Source organism: Centruroides sculpturatus, unplaced genomic scaffold (assembly GCF_000671375.1).
Source record: "Centruroides sculpturatus isolate CEXI.00-Female unplaced genomic scaffold, Cexi_2.0 scaffold10, whole genome shotgun sequence".
Lineage (NCBI taxonomy): Eukaryota > Metazoa > Arthropoda > Arachnida > Scorpiones > Buthidae > Centruroides > Centruroides sculpturatus.
In genome coordinates, this window is record NW_019384396.1 from 165,077 (window position 1) to 185,631 (window position 20,555).

The window sequence follows — 20,555 nt, forward strand, 5'->3', positions numbered from 1 at the left end:
TACTAACTTGCCTCGAGTGTTCCACAAAGAAAATTAAGTTTAAATTTTTCTTGATAGTTTCCTCCAAAGTACTATAACATATTACTTTATTTGTACCATATTTCTGTTTCATTCAACACAATACAGTTTATTGCTTTGTGAGAATAGTGAACGTGGAATCGCTTGTTGATTTTTGAATATATCGATGCTAATGTTCCACATATTAAAAATTATATGCATCATTTCCTGCGGCTTCAGTAAGGTTGAGAATCACTGGGTTACAGTTATCAACAAAAATGAATTTTAGAGACTATAAACACAATTTTTTAAAATTTAATCATATTTTGCATTATAAAACATACTTAAACATTAGTACTCGATTAGATGTATGGAGAGTTTTACTTATGGAAAACTTTGTCACTTTAAGAATTTTACTAGTAATTTAATTTGCTCTCATTGGTCGTATTCACACCAAGGATTGGTGCTAGATGTTACTATTAACTTTATTTTTGGTGCACGAATGCTAACTCTCGATCCTTGGTTGTGAACACTGGCATAAATGCAATAAAAGAAAACTTACAATTTAAAAATCAATACATTTTATTAACAGTTTATTTTACAATAATTTTAATTTTGTCTTTATAAGTTGAAAAAGACTTGTATCTGGTTAATTATTTAAATGATGTTTGGATTCATAGTGTTGATCTGAAGAAAATAAATTTTTTTACTCCCAAGAACTATTAAGAATTATTTAATTGAGTTAGTTAAAAACAGAATTTAATTTATTGCAATGGACTTAAATCTAATAAGAAAGGATTTATCATTCTGTATATCAGGTAATCTAAGTTTTTATATAAGAGTTTCAATTTGGTGATGTATATTCTGCATTGAGAATATTTATTTTTTAGTTATGTTTAATGTTTAAAACTGAAAAATATATGAGCAAAAATTATTGTGATGTCATCGTAGTGCCAGACTGCAATTTTTTATAATATTTTTTATTTAATTAATTCAAAATATATGCTCTCCATCTCCAAATAGTAGGATCTGTAAAATGTATTGATTTTTAAATTGTAAGTTTTCTTTTATTGCATTTATGCCAGTGTTCACAACCAAGGATCGAGAGTTAGCATTCGTGCACCAAAATTTAATGTTTAAAACTGAAAAATATATGAGCAAAAATTATTGTGATGTCATCGTAGTGCCAGACTGCAATTTTTTATAATATTTTTTATTTAATTAATTCAAAATATATGCTCTCCATCTCCAAATAGTAGGATCATCCCTGTATATCATACTTTTCCTGATAACAACAGTCGTGCCAATCATCTAAGTAACTCTGTTCTGGAGAAAATTTTTGAATTGAAATCGTGTGACTTTGACTGAAAGTTCGTATATACTTAATCAGGGCTTTCTGCCCGAGCTTTTTATCTGGTCTCAACTTTCTCAAATGGGATCCCGGTTGTTTTTTTATCCCGGGAAATTCTGCTCATTCCAGGAAATCCCGCAATTTCTTAAAAATTCACTTTTTTCTTATTTTGTGTTAAGGTTGAGGAAATTTTGCAAATAGAAAGTATAATTAACCCATAAACTGTTAAAATACATTTGTATTTATTAATTTTAAGCTTGCTTATTAGTTTTTAAAATTTTTCCTTGTTATGGCATGTCACAAATTGTCAATAATCAATTTGTTTGTGGCAAGACTCTGAAAATTCTTTACTTGTCAGAACCTATAATATCTGGAATAATTGTGCTGATACTATCTTAATTTTTAACATGCCAAGTACCTGCAATAATGCGTAATGCCAGGTTGTGCAATTTGGGCAAGGATACAAACGAGTATGAAGTCTGTAAGTATGAAGTTTTTCTTCATAATTCATCTGATTATTAAAGACAAATAAACTACTGAATTATTGGGCTATAAGCTTGATGTTTCTATTAAAGCTGCCAAGGTAGACAAATCAAGAATACTAGAGAGCTAAAGAAGTACTACATTATTAATATGATTTTGGAGGTTGCAGAACATATTAAATTACTTTAAAAAACAAAAAAATAATTATATCATTTGATTTCAAGATATTTTGTATATCTTAAAAATAATTAATTCTATCCTGGGATCCCAAGAAACAGTTCGCTTTTATCCCGGAATCCCAGGAAATGAGAAACCCTAGTGACACCATTCTTGAGATTAAGGAAGGACAGACAGACAAATGACAATGACAATTTATAAGTTTACAATTTTTTTCCAATAAGGATTTCATTTATACAGTTTTCTATGGCAATATTTCAGCTCTATAGACAGATAGCTTTGAGAAGTCTGTTGGTTTTTTGTTGTAGTTGAGGTAATTCGAATTTTATTTTTTAAGTTAAGCTTTGAATTGAAACACTTGTGAAGGGAGCTCCTGATACATAGGGTGTATAAAGCCAAAAGTATTTGTAATATATTCTATCTTTTTGATTAATTTCCACATTAGAAATATTTAAATTAAACTCCTTTGTGAGTAGGAAGAGGTTGAAAACTGTTCTTTCAATCTCACACTTTTCATTTTCATCATTCCAATAATGTTTGAGATAATTGAACACTTTTCAGAACAGTAAAATTGAGTTGTGAGAAGTTTAACTTAGAATGTACTGTACTTAAGTATTCCATCAGCTTGTAGAAGCTGATGGAATAAGAATTTTGATGAACATATTTGAAGAATCTCTGCTCTGGATTTTATGCTTATATCCACTTGCACAAATTATGATTAGTGTACTTCCCAATTCTAAAAATTTTACTGTCTGAGAACTAACTAAAAGTTTAACAAAGTGATTTAACCTTGCAGGTGTAAAAACTTTAGCTCCCTCTTAAGAGAAATTTTGATAACATCCTCAATTCTGATAATATATACACAAGGTATGTTTGGAAAAAATTCAGCCATTGTTAAGTAATATAATGAGAATGGTTTGTGCAACGTTGATATAACCTGGCAGCCAAGAAGAGTGGATTAACTGACAATGTGACAGCTAGAAGCTGTATAACTATCCACAAAAAACCTTTATATATCAGTGTTGTGTCCATTACACGTTAAAAAAACGTAAGTGGATATTGTAACAGACACAACACTGATATATAAAGGTTTTTTATAGATAGTTATTACTCAACACAGTGTTACAGTTAGAAGTCATATTGAGCTAGAAGCTGATCTAAGGTTTCCAATGTTCCTTTTGTCTTATTTAATAAATGTCTTTATTTTTCGTATTACAGGCCAGATACTTTTCGGACAGACCACATAAATATAGTCATCCAAAAAGAATGCTACCATTTTAAATTACTGTAATTCTGTTAATTATCAATATTATCCGAGAACATTGTAGTGTGCGATTTATCCATATGTTTTTGTTTATTTTTTTAAATTTCAATATGTAACTAGTTCAAACACTATTATTTTCAAGGAATTATCACATCCACAGACTCCAAAAATACTAGCCAACCAACTTGGAGTATGTGGTGTGATAATTTCTAGAAAATAACAGTGTTTTGAACCAGTTATGTATTGAAATTGTAATGTATATTAAAACATAGGAAAACCATACCAAATTTTACATTGTTTCTTACAATTTCTCAATGCATGCACCTCATGTCACATGACAAACATCCAACTAATGCTCAAATTTTTCCTACACTTACTACAGCATTGTATCTACCCCTCCCACGGCAGCTACAATTCTGCAGCTCCAGATTACTTGTGTTGCACACAGACAAGTGATTCTGACTTTGCAAACTACAGAATACAAAATGCCTTCTTTGTTGTGGACTTGCCATTTTCATTTACAGTGCTTTCTAGAGGTAGTAGATAAGAAGACATTTGAATACATGTGGGAGATGAAACTCAAACAATTACTCTATTGATTGGTACATTGCATACTTCTCAAATAATAATTAACATAATTATAATAATCTAATGGTAGCATTCATTTTGGAAGACCCTGCATACTTATTTCTTAACTCTCTCCATTCTGAGGACATTAGGTAGACAGTCTATATACAGTGAACTTTTATATAACGTGATGAAAAAATTGTAGCTAGTATGCGTACAATGATATAAACCGTGAAGCTAATAGTTATAAAAGATGTAAAGGTTTTTTAAAAAAATAATATGCAACATATCTACATGTCGTATGACAGCTCATTGTATTTATGAACACAGATTTTTATACTATTGCTGAATTAATTGATTATCTTTAGTCTTTATAAAAATTAATTCTTATAACACTAACAAATATAAAATTTCCAATTCGGATTACTTTATATTAAATATTACAGATAAGAAATGTATTTGAGAAACCTTCTCCGATTCAAAAGACGTTTCACGTTACTTTATCTAGGAATGTACAGCAAAAAACTTGCCGTCCAAGTGGTTTTATTAAAAATGTAAAAGTCTTTTATGGAACGCAAACAGGAAATGCTAAGGTAATACAATTTTATGTTTACAGTGTGTGCAGTTATTTAAGACTTATTTTATAATGTTTATTAGAATTTTATTCACAATAATAATATTTGTTTTTATCTGCATAATTATAAATACTTCTATAATTTTAGAAATTGTCCAAAGAGTTAGTGGAAACTTTGCAAGATAAAGGATGGACAGTCGAACTTATCAATTTGAAAGATTATGATCCCGACGATTCTTTTTTAGAAGAAGTATGTTATTTTGTTCCATTTATTGTACTCAAATTATTATTATTATGATAAGTTTCTTGAAAATTCTCCTATGTTTCATCTAAAATTACTTATTCATACATAAAGCAACTTTCTATGGACAGTTCATAGCATTCTTTGTTAAGTATGACATGGGAATGATGAGTTTCATCTTTGTCTCGAGTCAGTTACAATGCACTCGATGATAAAAATTCTTCTAATAGATAAAATGCTTCTAATTAGATAAAAAAGTAGTTTGATTAGGAAATTAAAATGGTAAATGTATTATTCATCATTGGAGGGATACATAGCAGTGCAGACTCAATCAATTTTTATATGCTGATGTTTCAGAATGTGTGGAAGATACTTTGATGAAAAAATTACTATGGGTATTATGGGACCGAGAGTGAATAAACAGCATATTATATGCTGGGTCTTATGGGTGATTTCTGGGTATAAACTGTCCAGGATATTTTATCTGTATTAGCCTTGATGATCATGATCTTGCTCCAATGCATTTCTCTTGTGATGTTGTTTTACGTAAACATGTTTCTTTGTGTTTTAGTATTGTTTCCCTTATACTGCTTAAAATTGTTGCATAGTTTTTGCCAATCATGGCCACAGGTGCCATAATGGTGAATATTGAGACTAAAGTTTTCCTTGCAAAAATCACTTCTATTTGTCCTGACATTACAATTTCTATTGTATTATAGTGATTACAAGCAGCAACTAACTGCTATATACAGTTATGTGGTAGCAATTTTAAAAATAAAGTTGAAGCAGGTATCTGTTAGGTGTTTCAAATGCTAATTTATTGCATTATTTTTCTTGCATAAAACTTCAAATTGGAGTATTCCGTATTAAAAATGTAAAGCTGAATCCTCTAAACTATATTATATTTCATAAGAGTAAATCTGCAAAATGAAAACATCATATATTTTATTCATAACATTTAAAATTTCAAACAATAGAAATTGTAATACTGATGCCATATACTGTAAAACCAGTCTAAAATGGGTCCCAAATAAAATGTAAACTTGGAAAATGGAAAAAATTCTCCAGAATTTTGAACTTTTGACACAGTTCATGTTCCACCTTACCGATGGCAACATCAGTTATCTGCCATTTTTTCCTACACTTTGCTTCAGTCGTTTTAACTCTTTTTTTCACTTTCTTCAGCTCTACATAGTACTTTTGCTTTTCCACTCTCTTAATTATATCTTATATCATGATTTTTGGAATGCTCATACATTTAAAATGTTCCGTAGTGAGGAGTTTACCCTTGATCAAATTTTTAGTATGAAAATTTTTAATGAATTTTCTACATTTGTCTTCTTTTAGTTCTCCCATATCTGAAATAAATAAATACAAAAGAAAAAAGAAAACGGAACATTTGGAATTAAATATGAACTCGCGTACACATTCAATTTTGTTTCGTGCGTGCTTATGCAATAAAAAAAATGGAGGAATTTATTTCAGATTTTTAGTTTTCACCTCTACACCTACAACAGAAATCAATTTACTACTTCAGAAAAACTAAAACAGTTGCATTACACAAAGATAAAATATTAATATAAATACACATGATTTATTTATGCGCATTTGTATTAATGATGTTATCTTCGTCGATCATCTCAACTTTGACAATTTTAATTAAATTTGTAATTAATTCTAATTGGATAATTTTAGGCAAAAAATTGATTAAAATCTGTGTCGACGTAGGCAAAAAAGAAGACGACCTGCATTTTTATCATTTCTACTTACGTGGACGGACATCCGCCCGACGACGCAAAGTGGTTCTGCAAATGGTTAAAAGACATCTGTTTCGATTTTCGTATGCAGAAATTCATTCTGAATGGGATGAAGTACGGAGTTTTCGGACTAGGTAATTCCCTTTATGGAGAAAACTTTAATAAGGTATAGTTTGCTTAAAGATTAAAAATATATTTTATTTATATTTGTAATTTTTTTATTTCTGAAAATAAAAATATAATTTCTGAACATTAAAAAAGAATTCTTTAATGTTGAGATTATTCAGATTATTGTATTATGTAATGAGTTGTAAAAATTTAGCTTTATAGGCACTCTATGTTCACAGATTTACTGATGATACTACTATAAAAATTATAAATAAATGTAATTTTTCCAGTAGTATTGTTGTGCATATACAGTGCTGAACTTTTAAGTAATAATGGCTCCATTAAAAGATCTACTAACAATCATAACTTTATGTTTGGCATAGCATTTGGTATCTAATGAAGAATGTTTATTACACTTTATGGTATATACTCCATGTCAGAATATGTGAAGCACGATTAATTTAATGGAAATCTAATTGGTTTCCATTTTCAAATGTAAAAGCAGAATTTGTATGTTAATTGACAATTGACTCATGCTTACTCACATTTGATGCATAAATTTACATTCAGTTTTTTACTAACTTGATTCATTAATTTTAACTTGCAGAAAATTTCCAATAAAACTGATATTTATTTGTTTCTACTGTCATTTAACTTTGTTTTGACAACTTTTTAACCAATGCGATAGGTATTTTATTATGACATATCATAGACATTAAGCCTGTTAGGTCGCTTCTGGCAGTACTTAAATGTTTTTCTGGCAATACTAGCAAGAGAAAAAACATGGACACGAGCGTGCCATAATGTAGATGCTGAATTAAAGTTGTTGTTTAATTGTGAAGGTTAGTGCTTCATTTCTTTCTTTTCTTACATACAAAAAAAAACCAAATGATCTTGCCAAAATTATTGGCCTACTTTTGGGCTACATTATTAATTAATTTGTCTAGAGGTAGATGGTTAAGCCACCATCCTATTTAATTTAGAAATTTCTGAAAGAAAAGAATCAAACCCACAACATTTTCTTACTGTGCAGACGTGTTGCCAGTTAGACTACCGGGACCTTTATCCGAACTTTACTTCCAAAACTATTAATTTAGACATAATCATACTGGCAAGATTATTTCACTTAATTAAAATTTGGTTATGAGTAGTTGTTTATATATCGTAGTCATTTTTAACACACAGTTCCAATTATTCGTGTGAAAATTTCAAAAGGCAAGTTGAGGTTACAAATGTCAATAGCATTGATTTTAGGAAAAGTCTTTGTGAATGAAAATAAGTGTGATATTAAAAAAGATGCATTTGTATATTAATGATAATTACCAGCTTATTTGTTGAAAATCAGCAGAAAGTTTACACATTTTAGAAACAACCCATTGAGAGAAAGACAAGCACGAAAGTCAAGAAAATTTATAGTGAATTGGTCCTAGTATGATTTCCAGCTTATTGCTATAAAATAATTTTAAATAAATAGATGACAATTATTTCTTTATATGTTAAGATTCAAACCTTAAAAAATGATGACGATTTTATACATTCAACTTGAAAAATTTTAATATTCAACAATGTCTATGCTTCTTGATGCTATACAGCACGTCTAATGGGAGGGGGAAACATAAGAACAAAGCAATCGATTGGATTGCTTCTCTGTGTCAGAAGTGCAAATTTTTCCATGGCAGCAAGTGCAAAGTTTGCCCGGCCGCTTAAAAATTTTAATATTTTTATCAGTTAACTCTAATCTTTAACAAACTTGTAGTTTGGTCTTTTTAATCTATGTTCAATTGACATATATAAAGAATAAATGAGACAGTATTGAAGTCAAACAATTTTGTCATGTCTATGGCATAAAAGAGTCTTGAAAACTCGGCACTCGATAACCGGCAGTCCGGATAACTCGGCCAAACTCTGGCAGGGTGAAAAAACCCCTAGTTAATTTTCATTATAGACAGATTTACGTTTTAAGTATTTTTCTGAGGTCTGTCTTGTCAGGTAAATTACTGTACACTGTGTATTCATTAATTTTCATTTTCATGTAGTAATGGCTCTATGCCTTCATAAAGTATGTGCTTTTCCTTCGTTTAAGGGTATTTGGGCAGTTTATTCTCTGTTGTATTCTCAAGCAAACAATACATACAAGTACAGTACAGTATTTTCTGAGGACACCACACTCTTACTTATTCTTTTTTAACCCCATTCCCGATAACCCGGCATGTTCACAAGCTCGGCCACTCTTTGGTCCACATTTGCCGAGTTTTCGGGACTCTACTGTATTATTTACTTGGACATTACACAACTTTGTCATATTGTGATAGAATTGAGGCAGTGCCAGAAAGAAAAAAGTGGTTCTTGCACTTGTTAGGCACAGAAGAGGCACTCCTTGTAGCCGATGGTCACGGCTGGGCAAACTTTGCACTTGCTGCCATGGGAAACTTTGCACTTCTGACACAGAGAAGCAATCCAATCAATTCTTAAGTTTCCCCCTCCCATTAGACATGCTGTATAGCATCAAGAAGCATGGACATTGTCGATTTCACCTCACTTTATATCAAACATGAAGTCATGGATTCTCATAACATTTATGGATTTGTCATTGCAATTAATAGAAAATGGCAAGGTTTTATCAAAATCGGCCCATCAAATTTTGAAACGAACTCTCTTTCTTAAGCCCATAGGAGATGTGCTAGCAACCTAGAGACATTGAATGGCTTTGTTGCTTGTGCTTGTGTTATAATTTTGTATCTCAAAAACAAGGTCGTGGACTTTCATTTTTTATTATAATTTTGTATTCTTCATTGCAATTAATGGAAAATGGTAAAGTTTAATCAATCAAGTTTTGAGATGAAATACAATTTTGTAAACAACATAGAAGAGACTTTGCTAATGCTCCTCAAATATGGTCAGCTAAAATATCCAATGACAAAGAATGATTTAAAAGCATTCATACAAAACACAGACTACACAAGGGATAAGTTATATGTATTACAATATCAGAAATGTTTACATGCCTTTGGTGGCACCTACATTGATTGTATTCTGTAACTTGTAAGTGACCTCATAATAATGTAAACCCTTTGCTTATGTGGGGCGACCTTTGAATCATATACTAGTTTAATTAAATAATAGAACTTTTTTGGATGATATATAAAAAACAAAAGTAATTTTCTGTCAGCATCTAATTCTGCTATTATTACTTAATTTGTAATAAGACCTTTGATAATTATTTTATAGGTTTCTAAAGAATTGGATGAATGGTTAAATAAACTTGAAGCAGAAAGAATAATGGATGTTGGTCTGGGTGATGAGAATATGGCAGAAAGTAAAAATGGAGGTAATTATTTTGTTACATTAAAATGTCATGTGCTTATAAAGGGTATGTTTGCAGAAATGCCGACTTGAGAAGAGCACTATCAGTAGCACAGGATCATGTCGTGGATAATTGGAGAGTAGGGGGAAGCAACGACTCTATTCGTCCTGCTTCCAATATGACATTATTGCACTAATTTTAATTAAGATATTCCTAAACTAAAATAAGTTCTGTTTTTAAATTATAATATTTTTAATTTCATAAATTTAATTATATTAATTAAACATAATAAGTGTGTTTTTTCTATTTATAAGGTTATTATTAAAGTTTTGAATATTTATTAATCAGATATTTTATGATACAGACATATTTTTAAAATAAATTTAAATTGATATTTCTTGTTTGATAAAATCAAATTCATACAATTGACAGACAGAATCTGCCCTTTTGTCTGCATTGTGTATACGTTTCTTTACTCGGCCTTTTCCAGAGTGCTCGGTCATGATGTCCAAAGACTGTACGTCATTTTTGGACAGATTTTAGTTGACCATGCAAATCAGTTATCGACAAGAACAGTTTTTAGACAAACACTTAGACATTGGATACTTCCAGTTCACAAGAAACTAACTACATGTCACTAGTACAAATGCAGAGATTGGTTTGTGACTCCACATACTAGCAATTCTATGTGGTCAACATTGTCAAGTTCATATAAAGTACTGTATATCTGTTGTGATGGGCATACTTTTGGACACACATGTTTTTATGATGGGCAGTCTGCAGAAAAGTACTTTTACTGATATTCATAAATATAATGTCATTAGACAGTATTTGAAAAAAACTATTATTGGTGGGATGGATGCCGTCTGCAGATGGACCATGTGACTTGGTAGTTGTAATTTACACATTGCTTCTGTAGAAACTACAAAAAGTTCATTCTAGTTGGTCTTTCTGCATTTCTGAAGTTGAATGAGTTAAACAAGGACATCATTGTTATTCTTACTTTCGCTGAATGTTTTGATCAATTCATTTATAACAAATGACCATTTTTAAACTTGAAGTTATTAATGTTGCAAGTTCGTTATCTTCTAGAATGTTTTAAAATTATTTAATCCAAAATTTGTTTCTACTTATTAATTAATTGTTGCAAAAGAACAAGGTTTAACTGACTTTCTTTAGGATGAATTTAGCATTTTAGATTTAGTCCAAAACAAATGATAAACTCATTAGAATGGAGATAAAATCAAAAGATGGCTCAGGTTAAATCATGCCGCACTTTTGACTTAGTGCAAATATAGTATTTTGCTTAAATTTTATGAAATTAAATCAATTTATCTACTACTACTTTGGGAAAAATAAAATAAGGTAGATTCGTGCCGCGTATATAAATTTATATCTTTGCATTTCACCAGAATTCATCCAATTGTACTATCTGGAAACTACATAGAAAAAAAGTTAAGTACATTTGGTGAATGTTTTGTTTATTTATTTAAGTCTTACTCTGTCTGCACAAAACCAAACTTTAGTTTGATTTTTCTCGCATTTGTCTTAAGTCGTTCATAAACAAGACATTTCGTAACTGTTGGTGGGACAATATACAGACAGAGCCAACACCATTTTGATGTGTTATAGATGTATTTTTTTTTTCTTAAGTTTTGTAAAAATTTATTTACTTAAATAAATAAAAAAATCATGATTATTTTTACAAGTATATGTAAGAGTAGTTTCTATTGGTTGATGTTTATTTTTTTTTTTTTTTTAGTATTGGGAGAAATGGAGACTATCTATAATTTCAGTTGTGATAGCTACCTCAGAGCCACACAGAAATGCAATTCATAAATATATATTAAAAGTTTGTTTAGATTGCTATAAATAATCCAATAAAATTTCAACTTTGGAATGTTTTAAAATTATTTTATGCATTTGGAAGTTGTTAGTAAAAGTGAATCAAAGTGTTGACAAAAAAAAAAAAAAAAAACAGGCAAATTTTATTATCTGACGTCTATTAAATTACGAGCCAACTGCTGCCAAGGATCTTAATGTTTTGTGGATAGATTATGTCGGTGTCTAAAATATTAATTTTAATTAATAATTATTTTATAAGATATTAAAAGTAAAATCATCTTCATCTATTTGCATTATAGAGATTTGTGACAAGAAAACACGTAAATCGTTAATGCTGGCAAACTCGTTTTAGTATCACTTTTCCATAATGCGATACGAATGTTTGTCAAGTTCTATGCACGATGATTATTTGGATATAAAAAATCACATTTTTTGTCTATCCAAATTAATTTATGATACATTATTATTAATAAACGAACAAACAAGTTTATTTTGAACATATGTTAAATGTATGTTAAATGAAAACAATTCTTTTATTATGCATTGTTTAAGAGTAAAAAAAATGTGATGCTGTTTATTTTCCAAAATAAAACACAACTGGAATGCTTTCAAGATATTCTTATTATTCTTGATAATGCTTAAGATGTAAATAACATTGTAGTTACTGTAACTACCATCGATAACTAAATTATTTGCTTTGTTTTCTCAGACGCAAAGATGCTGGTAGTTAATCCTGTACATATAATGTATCAGTGCATTTTATTTACTTCAAAAAGCTGTGTTAGATGTGAACTATGTTGTTTTGTTACCATTATGACAGAAATTGACACTACTTTGGGAGTTGTTTGAAGTCTGACTCTTTCTTACCTTTTATAGCATAGTTTTTTAGCAACAGAACTTAACTTTTAACTTTAACAATTTAATTATTTTTATTAATTAACTGTACTTCTGATGTTAAAAAGGAAAAATATAATAAACAAATATATTTACAATATAGACATCCATTTGGATTTTGTGGAATGGAAGAAACGGTTGATAGAAATATTAGAAAAGCCGGAACGTGGATACTCGTCGCAACAGATAAAAGCCGATCGTAATAAAGAGGTAAAATTAATTATTAATTTCTGCTTTATTTTCAATAAAAGTTATTTTTTTAAAATTTGAAAAATTTAATGATTTATTCAGAATATTTTTGTAAACTTTTTTAATAATCGATCAATCTGCTAATTATTCTCATTTATTAAAAATTGTGATTCTTCTTTTGTTTATTCAATCTAACAATAATACATGCAGAAACCTGTATTTACTCCAGCATTTGATTTACTTATCGTGAAGCATTTTTGGCTCCGTTTGGGGGCCTATCGTTGGATAGTGTGCCATTCTGTTCCATTGAACCCAACATGTATGATGGACTGGCCGTATTACCTGACAAAGGTCCTAAACAGAGCCAATAATGTTTGTGTAATTAGTAAATCGAGTGCAGGATTAGATACTGAGGCTTGTGTTATTAATAGTGTTGTAACGAATAGTATATTCGGCCTCAGGCCGAATACCGAATATTCGGCCAGGAGCGTGGTTGAATAGCCGAATATTCGGCCAAACTATTCGGCTTGATTAACGCACGTACGAAAATTGGCGCGCNTGCAGCGTTTAAGCAACAGTAAATACTATACATCCTTGTGGCCCAAAACTCCTTGACTTCTTCCAATGGGGCCCAGAGAAACAAAAAGGTTGGACACCCCTGCTCTAAACTGTCATTAGATTGATTTAATGCCTAACTCCATTGTTGGCTCACATTACCGTTAAATGTTTGAATATAAAACCTCCTAAAATTCCCAGTCAACTATTTTTATCTTTGACCACTCGGAAGATAAATTAATTTCAGCACGCCTTAGTCTGCGAACTGACTAGGAAAGATTTTTACGAATCTTCCTTTCCCATATTTGGAAAGGAATAACCCACAATCTCCCATTCTCACAGTTATGTGTACTTTGAATAGTTTTCTCTTTGTAATTTTAAACACACAGATCTGAAGATGGGACAGTTTGGCCCCCAAAAAAGTATAATCTTAATAGAATACATGAAGGAGTCAGTGTTTATTTATCAGTTTTCTTCGTAGTTCTTCTGGTGGAGTCATACGATATGCATAATAGAAATAAACTACATAATTATGTCCAGCATGTATCGTAAACGTTTATATATTTATTAATTTAAATAAAGATTATACATATCAAATAGGAGAAAAAAGAACATTTTAAAGTTAATATTTTAATTTTTTCAAGATATATAAATTAAATTATTTTTGTTTTTTAAATTAAGGCATCATTCCAATCCCGTCGGAACCGAGTGGAAATGGAAAATGGACAATCCGGAACTAATATTCCAGGAAGCTTTGAAAAATCATTATCGGATGATCAAAGAATTTAAGGGTTTGTGTCTGGCTTAGAGTTGTACCTGTTATAACTTTATAAATATTTGATTTTTATTTTGAAAATTAACAATTTATAGATATTTCTTTTTTCATCTATTATTATAGTAGAAAGAAGAAATGCATTTTACAGCTTCCTTTGTTTTGTCATTCATTTGGAAATAAACAATTAATACTTTTTTATTTTTATTATTTAAAAAGGTGTACCTGGTGTAAAGGAAGAGAGGTTTAAAGAAGGAATGGAAGCTAAACATTGTGCATTATCACTCGTTGGAGAACCCATAATGTATCCGGAGATAAACAAGTTTGTCCGACTTCTTCACGGTCGTGGAATCTCTACCTTTCTCGTCACCAATGCACAGTTTCCGGATGCCATATCAAAATTAGATCCGGTGACCCAACTGTACGTTTCGGTAGACGCCGCCAGTAAAGACAGCTTGAAGAAAATTGACCGTCCGCTATTTAGAGACTTTTGGACAAGATTTCTAGATAGTCTAAAAGCTTTGTCTGACAAGGTAGGTTGAGTTTATTTCCACTCCAGTTTTTAGATTATATTTTAATTTATAAAATCTTCTCTCAGCAGCATATAATTCTTGTTTACAACAATTTTTTTACTTTATATTAGCTAGAATAAGTTATAAACAAACTTATTGACTTTTCTTCATAATATTTCAATTAAATCAAACAGAAATGAGAAAAATTTTAATTCTAGAACTATTGAAACCTACACAAAAGCACCATTCACGTGTTTGGCATAATTAGTTAAGGGGTTGCGTGAAGAGCATTACTATACAGGTTCAAATCCTCGTACAATACAATTATAAATGCAAAAAAATTAACCTTATTGTTATTAAACTTCTTATGTACAATTTTTATGCCATTTTTAATTATCGAATTTAAAATTTATTATTATTTATAAAATATCAGGAAATTCAAAAATTCTTTTTCAACAATTTAAAGCTTTTTGGCAGAAAAAATATACATGCAATAAATACTTACAATTACTGTTGCATAAGAATATGACATTTTGGGCAGTATTTATTATAAAACATTAAAACATAATGGTTCAATGCACCACACACAAATAATCATNAGTATGTGATAAATGATGATATCAAATGTGGATAACGATGAAATGACCTACACTTGTAAATAACGGAAAAAGAACAGAGAACGACCGCGAAGTAAAAATGTGAAAATAAATATGAAATTGAGTCGATAACATAATCGAACAAGTCGAAGCAGCTTATTGGCCCGCAATTCGCGGCTGTCAATGCCAAACAATTGTTGTCATAGTCTTCGGAAAGCTAAATGTTTGTAATGTAAGTCACTTAGCGTGCACGGGCGAAAGCCTGGGGCCGTTCGGGCTATCAAGCTGTCTCGAATCTCTGAAATCATAACTGTGACTTATATCGACGTCCTATCTCTCTCTTTTCTCCGTTATCACCAGGCTGAGTCACGTAATTGTAAAATGGAAACTCTAGGACGGAAAAGTGACGAATCGAAAGTATCGTGAGCGCGTATTATGATGTATGTACAGGTATACATGGACTAGAGCGATAGAGGAAAGAGAAAGGCAAGAGCAAAGACGAGCGCTTAAAAAGAAGGATAGGCAGGGTCAGACCTTCAGATGTGCGAGGATTCTCCAACGATAGGCGTGTACGTGTGCTGATCTTTGTAATTATAAATTGTGAATACATGTGACTAATATTATTTTCTTTTTTATTTTGTGCATGTTACAAGTTATAAATAAATATAAACAAACAACACTAACTCGATAACATTAAATCTAAATAACAAAATGATTAATTTACTCTGTTTTTGTTATTTATTACTCCTGTTTTTAGATATTCGGTATTCGGCCGAATAGTGAAAAATAGGCCGAATACCGAATAGTAACCGAATATTCGTTACATCACTAGTTATAATAAATAATTTTGTACGATGAAATAAAAAAGTTAATTTAATTTTCAGTTTTATAATAAAGGATGATTTCATAAAATTACAGATCATTAATTATTATTTTTTCACATTTTATGACCTAAGTTTCGATCTAATGTGCCCACGCAGTAAAAATTTTCATATAAATTTTTTACTCTTTTTAACTCCTTTAGGGTTTAATTTCGTAAAATCTTTTCTTAGTACATCTAAACTTTTCAAAAGGAACACACCCTCAAAATTTTAAGATTCTAACATCAGTAGTTTTGGCTCTGCGTTAATTATCCTATCAGGACTTGTTCTTTTATATATGAGTATATAGATGACTAAACTACATAATAAGTAGGTAGTTTTCATTTGATTTGTTACCCTTTTTTAATCTCTTAAAAAATAACTTAGTTATATTACTTTTCCTTTGATCTTTTACATAAATAAGCAAAAAATTGCGCTTTCTCGATTTTAAAATGTATGTTCAATATTGATAAAAGTTACCGAAATGATTAATTTACTGTGTTTTGTTATTTCTTACTCCTGTTTTTAGGTATTCGGTATTCGGCCGAATAGTGATTAAATATTCGGTATTCGGCCGAATAGGCCGAATACCGAATAGTGGCCGAATATTCGTTACATCACTAGTTATTAAGTGTTGTTCCAGCTTTGTGAGTTTGTATTAGTTTAACAATACTTTACTAAAGGAAACCCCAAGAAAAGTTTAGTTTATATTGAGTAATGATTATATAAAAATAAATAGTGGTTTAAGAATATTCACACAGTTAAATATTATAATGCATTGTTATACTAATGTCAGGATTAAAACAGGAAAAACTGTTTCTTTGTGTTGTACTTTTTTCACACTGTAATTCGTAAGCTGGCGTAGTAGTTAAGCAGGATTAAATTAAGTTTAATTACCATTTACAGGGTCAACTACTCGTTTACGTTGAGAAATATTCAAATTGCTTTTTTTATGCATTGTCGTTTAGCTATTATACATTACATTACATTTTAAATAAAATTAAAATTTTGTTTATTTTCAATAATCCATTGCAAACTAATTAATTTTGCATAATTTCAGATTGAAATAATTATTTAAAATTGATATTTTATCCAGCATTTATTTCTGTTATTGTTTTTGGCAGCACGACATTCATTGTTTCCATAGTTGAAATAACAAAATTAATGTTCTAAAATGTATGTTTCTGTTGTTCAAAATATTTAAATTAAAAGAGAATATATTTATTAATAAAGAAAAATATTGCGTTGCAAAAGCAAAGTCATTGAAATGGCAGCAACATTCAAAGGAAAAGGCTTGTGCCCAGCAATGATTTGTTTGATGCTTCCAAATAATCAGAGTTTGGAATATACCTTGGAATCTGAAATGGTAAGAAGTGTGTGTTCCTACAATAGTCGAAGTAAGTTGGCATGAAAACTTCAGAATATCTAGAGAAACATTTATGGTTTTGTGCAATGCATTGCCTGAAACAAAGAAAAACAAACTCATCTTGGGAAAGGTATTTCTATAGAAAAAAAATAGCAATTTCTTTATTAGCACTGTCGTCATCATCAAAATATAGAACTATCTCACATTTATTTGGCATAGGAAAAATTATTTTCAACTTTTGCAGTGCAATTATAAAAACTTAATGTCAACATTTATTCAATTTTCAGGAAATAATTATTCTTAACATTAGCATTCATCATTCTGTTTATTGGTAAAATTAGGGTACTCTTACATTATGTATAATAAAAAGTCACAATATTTCAAAATTGAGTGGCTTACAAAAGACAAATCTCCATGTAAGAAACCTATAGGATACTATAAAATCTATCTCAAAATACCAGGAAGCAGTCTCCAAGAATTCACACTATTTGTAATCAGTCATCATTACCAGAAGTAGATGTTTGCTTAACATCTGACTCTTCTTGAGTCACTGTTCCGACTTCCAGTGTTTTTCCACAAAGTTTTCTAGGAGTCTTCACCTGTGATGTAATCCCTGCATAGAAGTCACGATCCTTGCAGGAATGCATGCGCACAGCTTTTGTCGGTATCTAAGCTTGGGAGCAGAAATTGGCCACCTCCCATTGTAGAGGTGTGGAAGTGGAATATTGTTTCTTGGAAGACTTTTATGGCATTGTGAGTGTATTCAATTAGCATTTTCTTTGATTTTCCATGTCTATATGTCTATGATTTTGTCTGTGTTGTTTTGCTCATATGATGACTTCTGTTGACAAATGCTCTCAATATCATTTTTAATTTCAAATTCTTGCTAAGCCTCTTACCATGTTTTCCACATTACCAAGATCTTCAATAAGTCATGAAATTTTAACTTGTTATTTGCATCTCTGCAAATAATTGCTAATTTCTGCTGGGATTGTGATTTATGGGAATCGTGCACAGAAATGCAATACTGTAAACGTCAGTCTGAATGCATTTGACATCTGTTGGTTAACTTGGACCCTACATACACAATCAATAATTTTGTAGAAAGATGACGTGAAAACCAATTCGTAAGTGGTGGGAGCATACAATTTGACAAAATGTAGGTTACAGATTTCACAGAATTTATGGAATACACATTCCTGCTTCTCACCTAAAGAAGGATCTGTTGACTACTATTACTATAAAGGACGGTATTCCATAGTTCTTGCAGGTGTATATGCCAAATATATGTTTACTTATATAAATGTTGAATCAAGTAGAAATAATGATGCCTATATTTTTTAGAATTCTCATTCACTTTTAACATGCTTACAGGATATAACATTCTTAAAAATGGAAAAAAAATTTATGTGAGGAAAATGTTCCATATTTATATATTGGTAACTGCCTTTCCTTTATAGTCAAATTTACTGAAACCATTTCCAAGTACAGTAGGACCTCAGGATACGACATGAAATTTAAACATATTTTTGCTTCACGGTAAGAACAAAAACTCGCCATACGAAGTTACATTAGTTTGCAGCATCATGATCACGTATTCCTTCTGTTCATCAGTCTCAGTCGGCATGTTTGCTTTGTCATGGAAGGATCTCGCTCAATAAAGGAAATCTTGAGGTATTATCAGAAAGTGACTGATTTTGTTGAAAAGAAACATCCCAAAAAGGTTCACACTGGCTGTATTGCTGCTCAGTTTAATGACATTTGCCTAAGTTATTTTAGAAACATTTTAAAAAGTGGGCAAAGCCAAACCTTTTTGGATAGATATTTTACCAAGCGACCTCTATCCAGTGAAAGTGCTGGTGGAAGTGAAGCAAAAAGTGAATAAAAAATTTTAAAAATATATATATACATAAAACAGAAAAGATAAAAGAAATTAGTGTTTAGTTATTTTTAAATTATTGTTTCATTATGTTACATAAGTTAAGTTTTAGTATCATTTCCCTTCTCCCTCTCCTCCACCACCAGGTTACACCTCCACTGTCATCTATCCTCAAAGGTAAAGTGCAAATAAAACTACATTTTTTTTATCAATTATTATTCTATTATGGTTATTTATACATTTACAACTAGAAAATGCATTTTTTAGTGTTTTCCTTGCTAAAGTTATTTTTTACAATGTACTACTTAGCTTTAATTTGAGTGTATTTTTTGTGTTGGAATGGATTACAGTAGACCCCCTATAACGTGGTAGATACGTTCCACGTTATACGAATTTTGCATTGTAGGAATCCTTAAATACACGAGCCAATCACAGCCCAACACGTGTGCAGTTTAGGGACTACGGCTGTTTGAAAGGTTTTCTTCCATAAAATTAATCAATTCTTGACTAATTCGACTCAACATTTCCAAAACACGTATAATTTTTTGGGAATAATTCGTATAAACAAATGCTATGCTATAAACAAAAAATTGTATGATTACTTACCGAGAGTGCACCGTTTGACATTGCCATTGCTCAAGCTTGTTTTTGTCACGGAGCAGCGCACCAAACTGCAGCCACGATTTCTGATAAGTTATTTTTCTGTGAAAAATTCATTGAACTTTGGAGACATCATTAATATAAATAATTTTTATGGCCATTGAATAAGAAATGTTTCTTTCACAAGAAATGTATAAAATTACAGTGCTGTATTAGACTTACGGTACCTAATTTACATACTGTGCAGACAATAGTAAACTCAACTTACTCGCCTAAACTCTCCGTAGCGTGGCTCTGGATGGCGGAAAGTATATATATATAATTATAATAAAGTTAAAATAAATGAAGTTAATATTGTACAGAAGTTAGTAAACTCAACTTACCTGTCTAAACTCTCCATAGTGTGTAAGTAGTTCGGCTGCTCGTCTACTATTGGTCCAGATTCGACCAATCCTGTCGCGACACAAGTCGGCAATGACATTTTACTGCATTTTACATGTCCCTTTTAGCGTCTTTATACGAATACTGTTGGAATTTTTTGCCACGTTATAGGGGGTCTACTGTATTTGGTTTAACGTGTAATCATATTGAGAAAAATGATTCATCTTACGACATTTTCATGATATGATCTCAGTTTAGGAACGGATTAATTTCGTATCCTGAG

At 30.6% G+C, this 20,555-nt stretch overlaps 1 protein-coding gene across 2 annotated transcripts in view; it reads left to right on the forward strand.

The window, feature by feature from the left end:
• LOC111618399 (S-adenosyl-L-methionine-dependent tRNA 4-demethylwyosine synthase-like) overlaps positions 1-20,555 on the forward strand; it is a 50,245-nt gene that overhangs the window by 2,914 nt on the left and 26,776 nt on the right. For both annotated transcript variants that reach the window (XM_023359920.1, XM_023359919.1), the window contains exons 3-7: positions 4,286-4,432; positions 4,562-4,663; positions 6,383-6,577; positions 9,748-9,847; positions 12,666-12,772. In XM_023359920.1, coding sequence (XP_023215688.1) covers positions 4,286-4,432; positions 4,562-4,663; positions 6,383-6,577; positions 9,748-9,847; positions 12,666-12,772 — 651 coding nt within the window. The remainder of the gene's footprint in view (positions 1-4,285; positions 4,433-4,561; positions 4,664-6,382; positions 6,578-9,747; positions 9,848-12,665; positions 12,773-20,555) is intronic.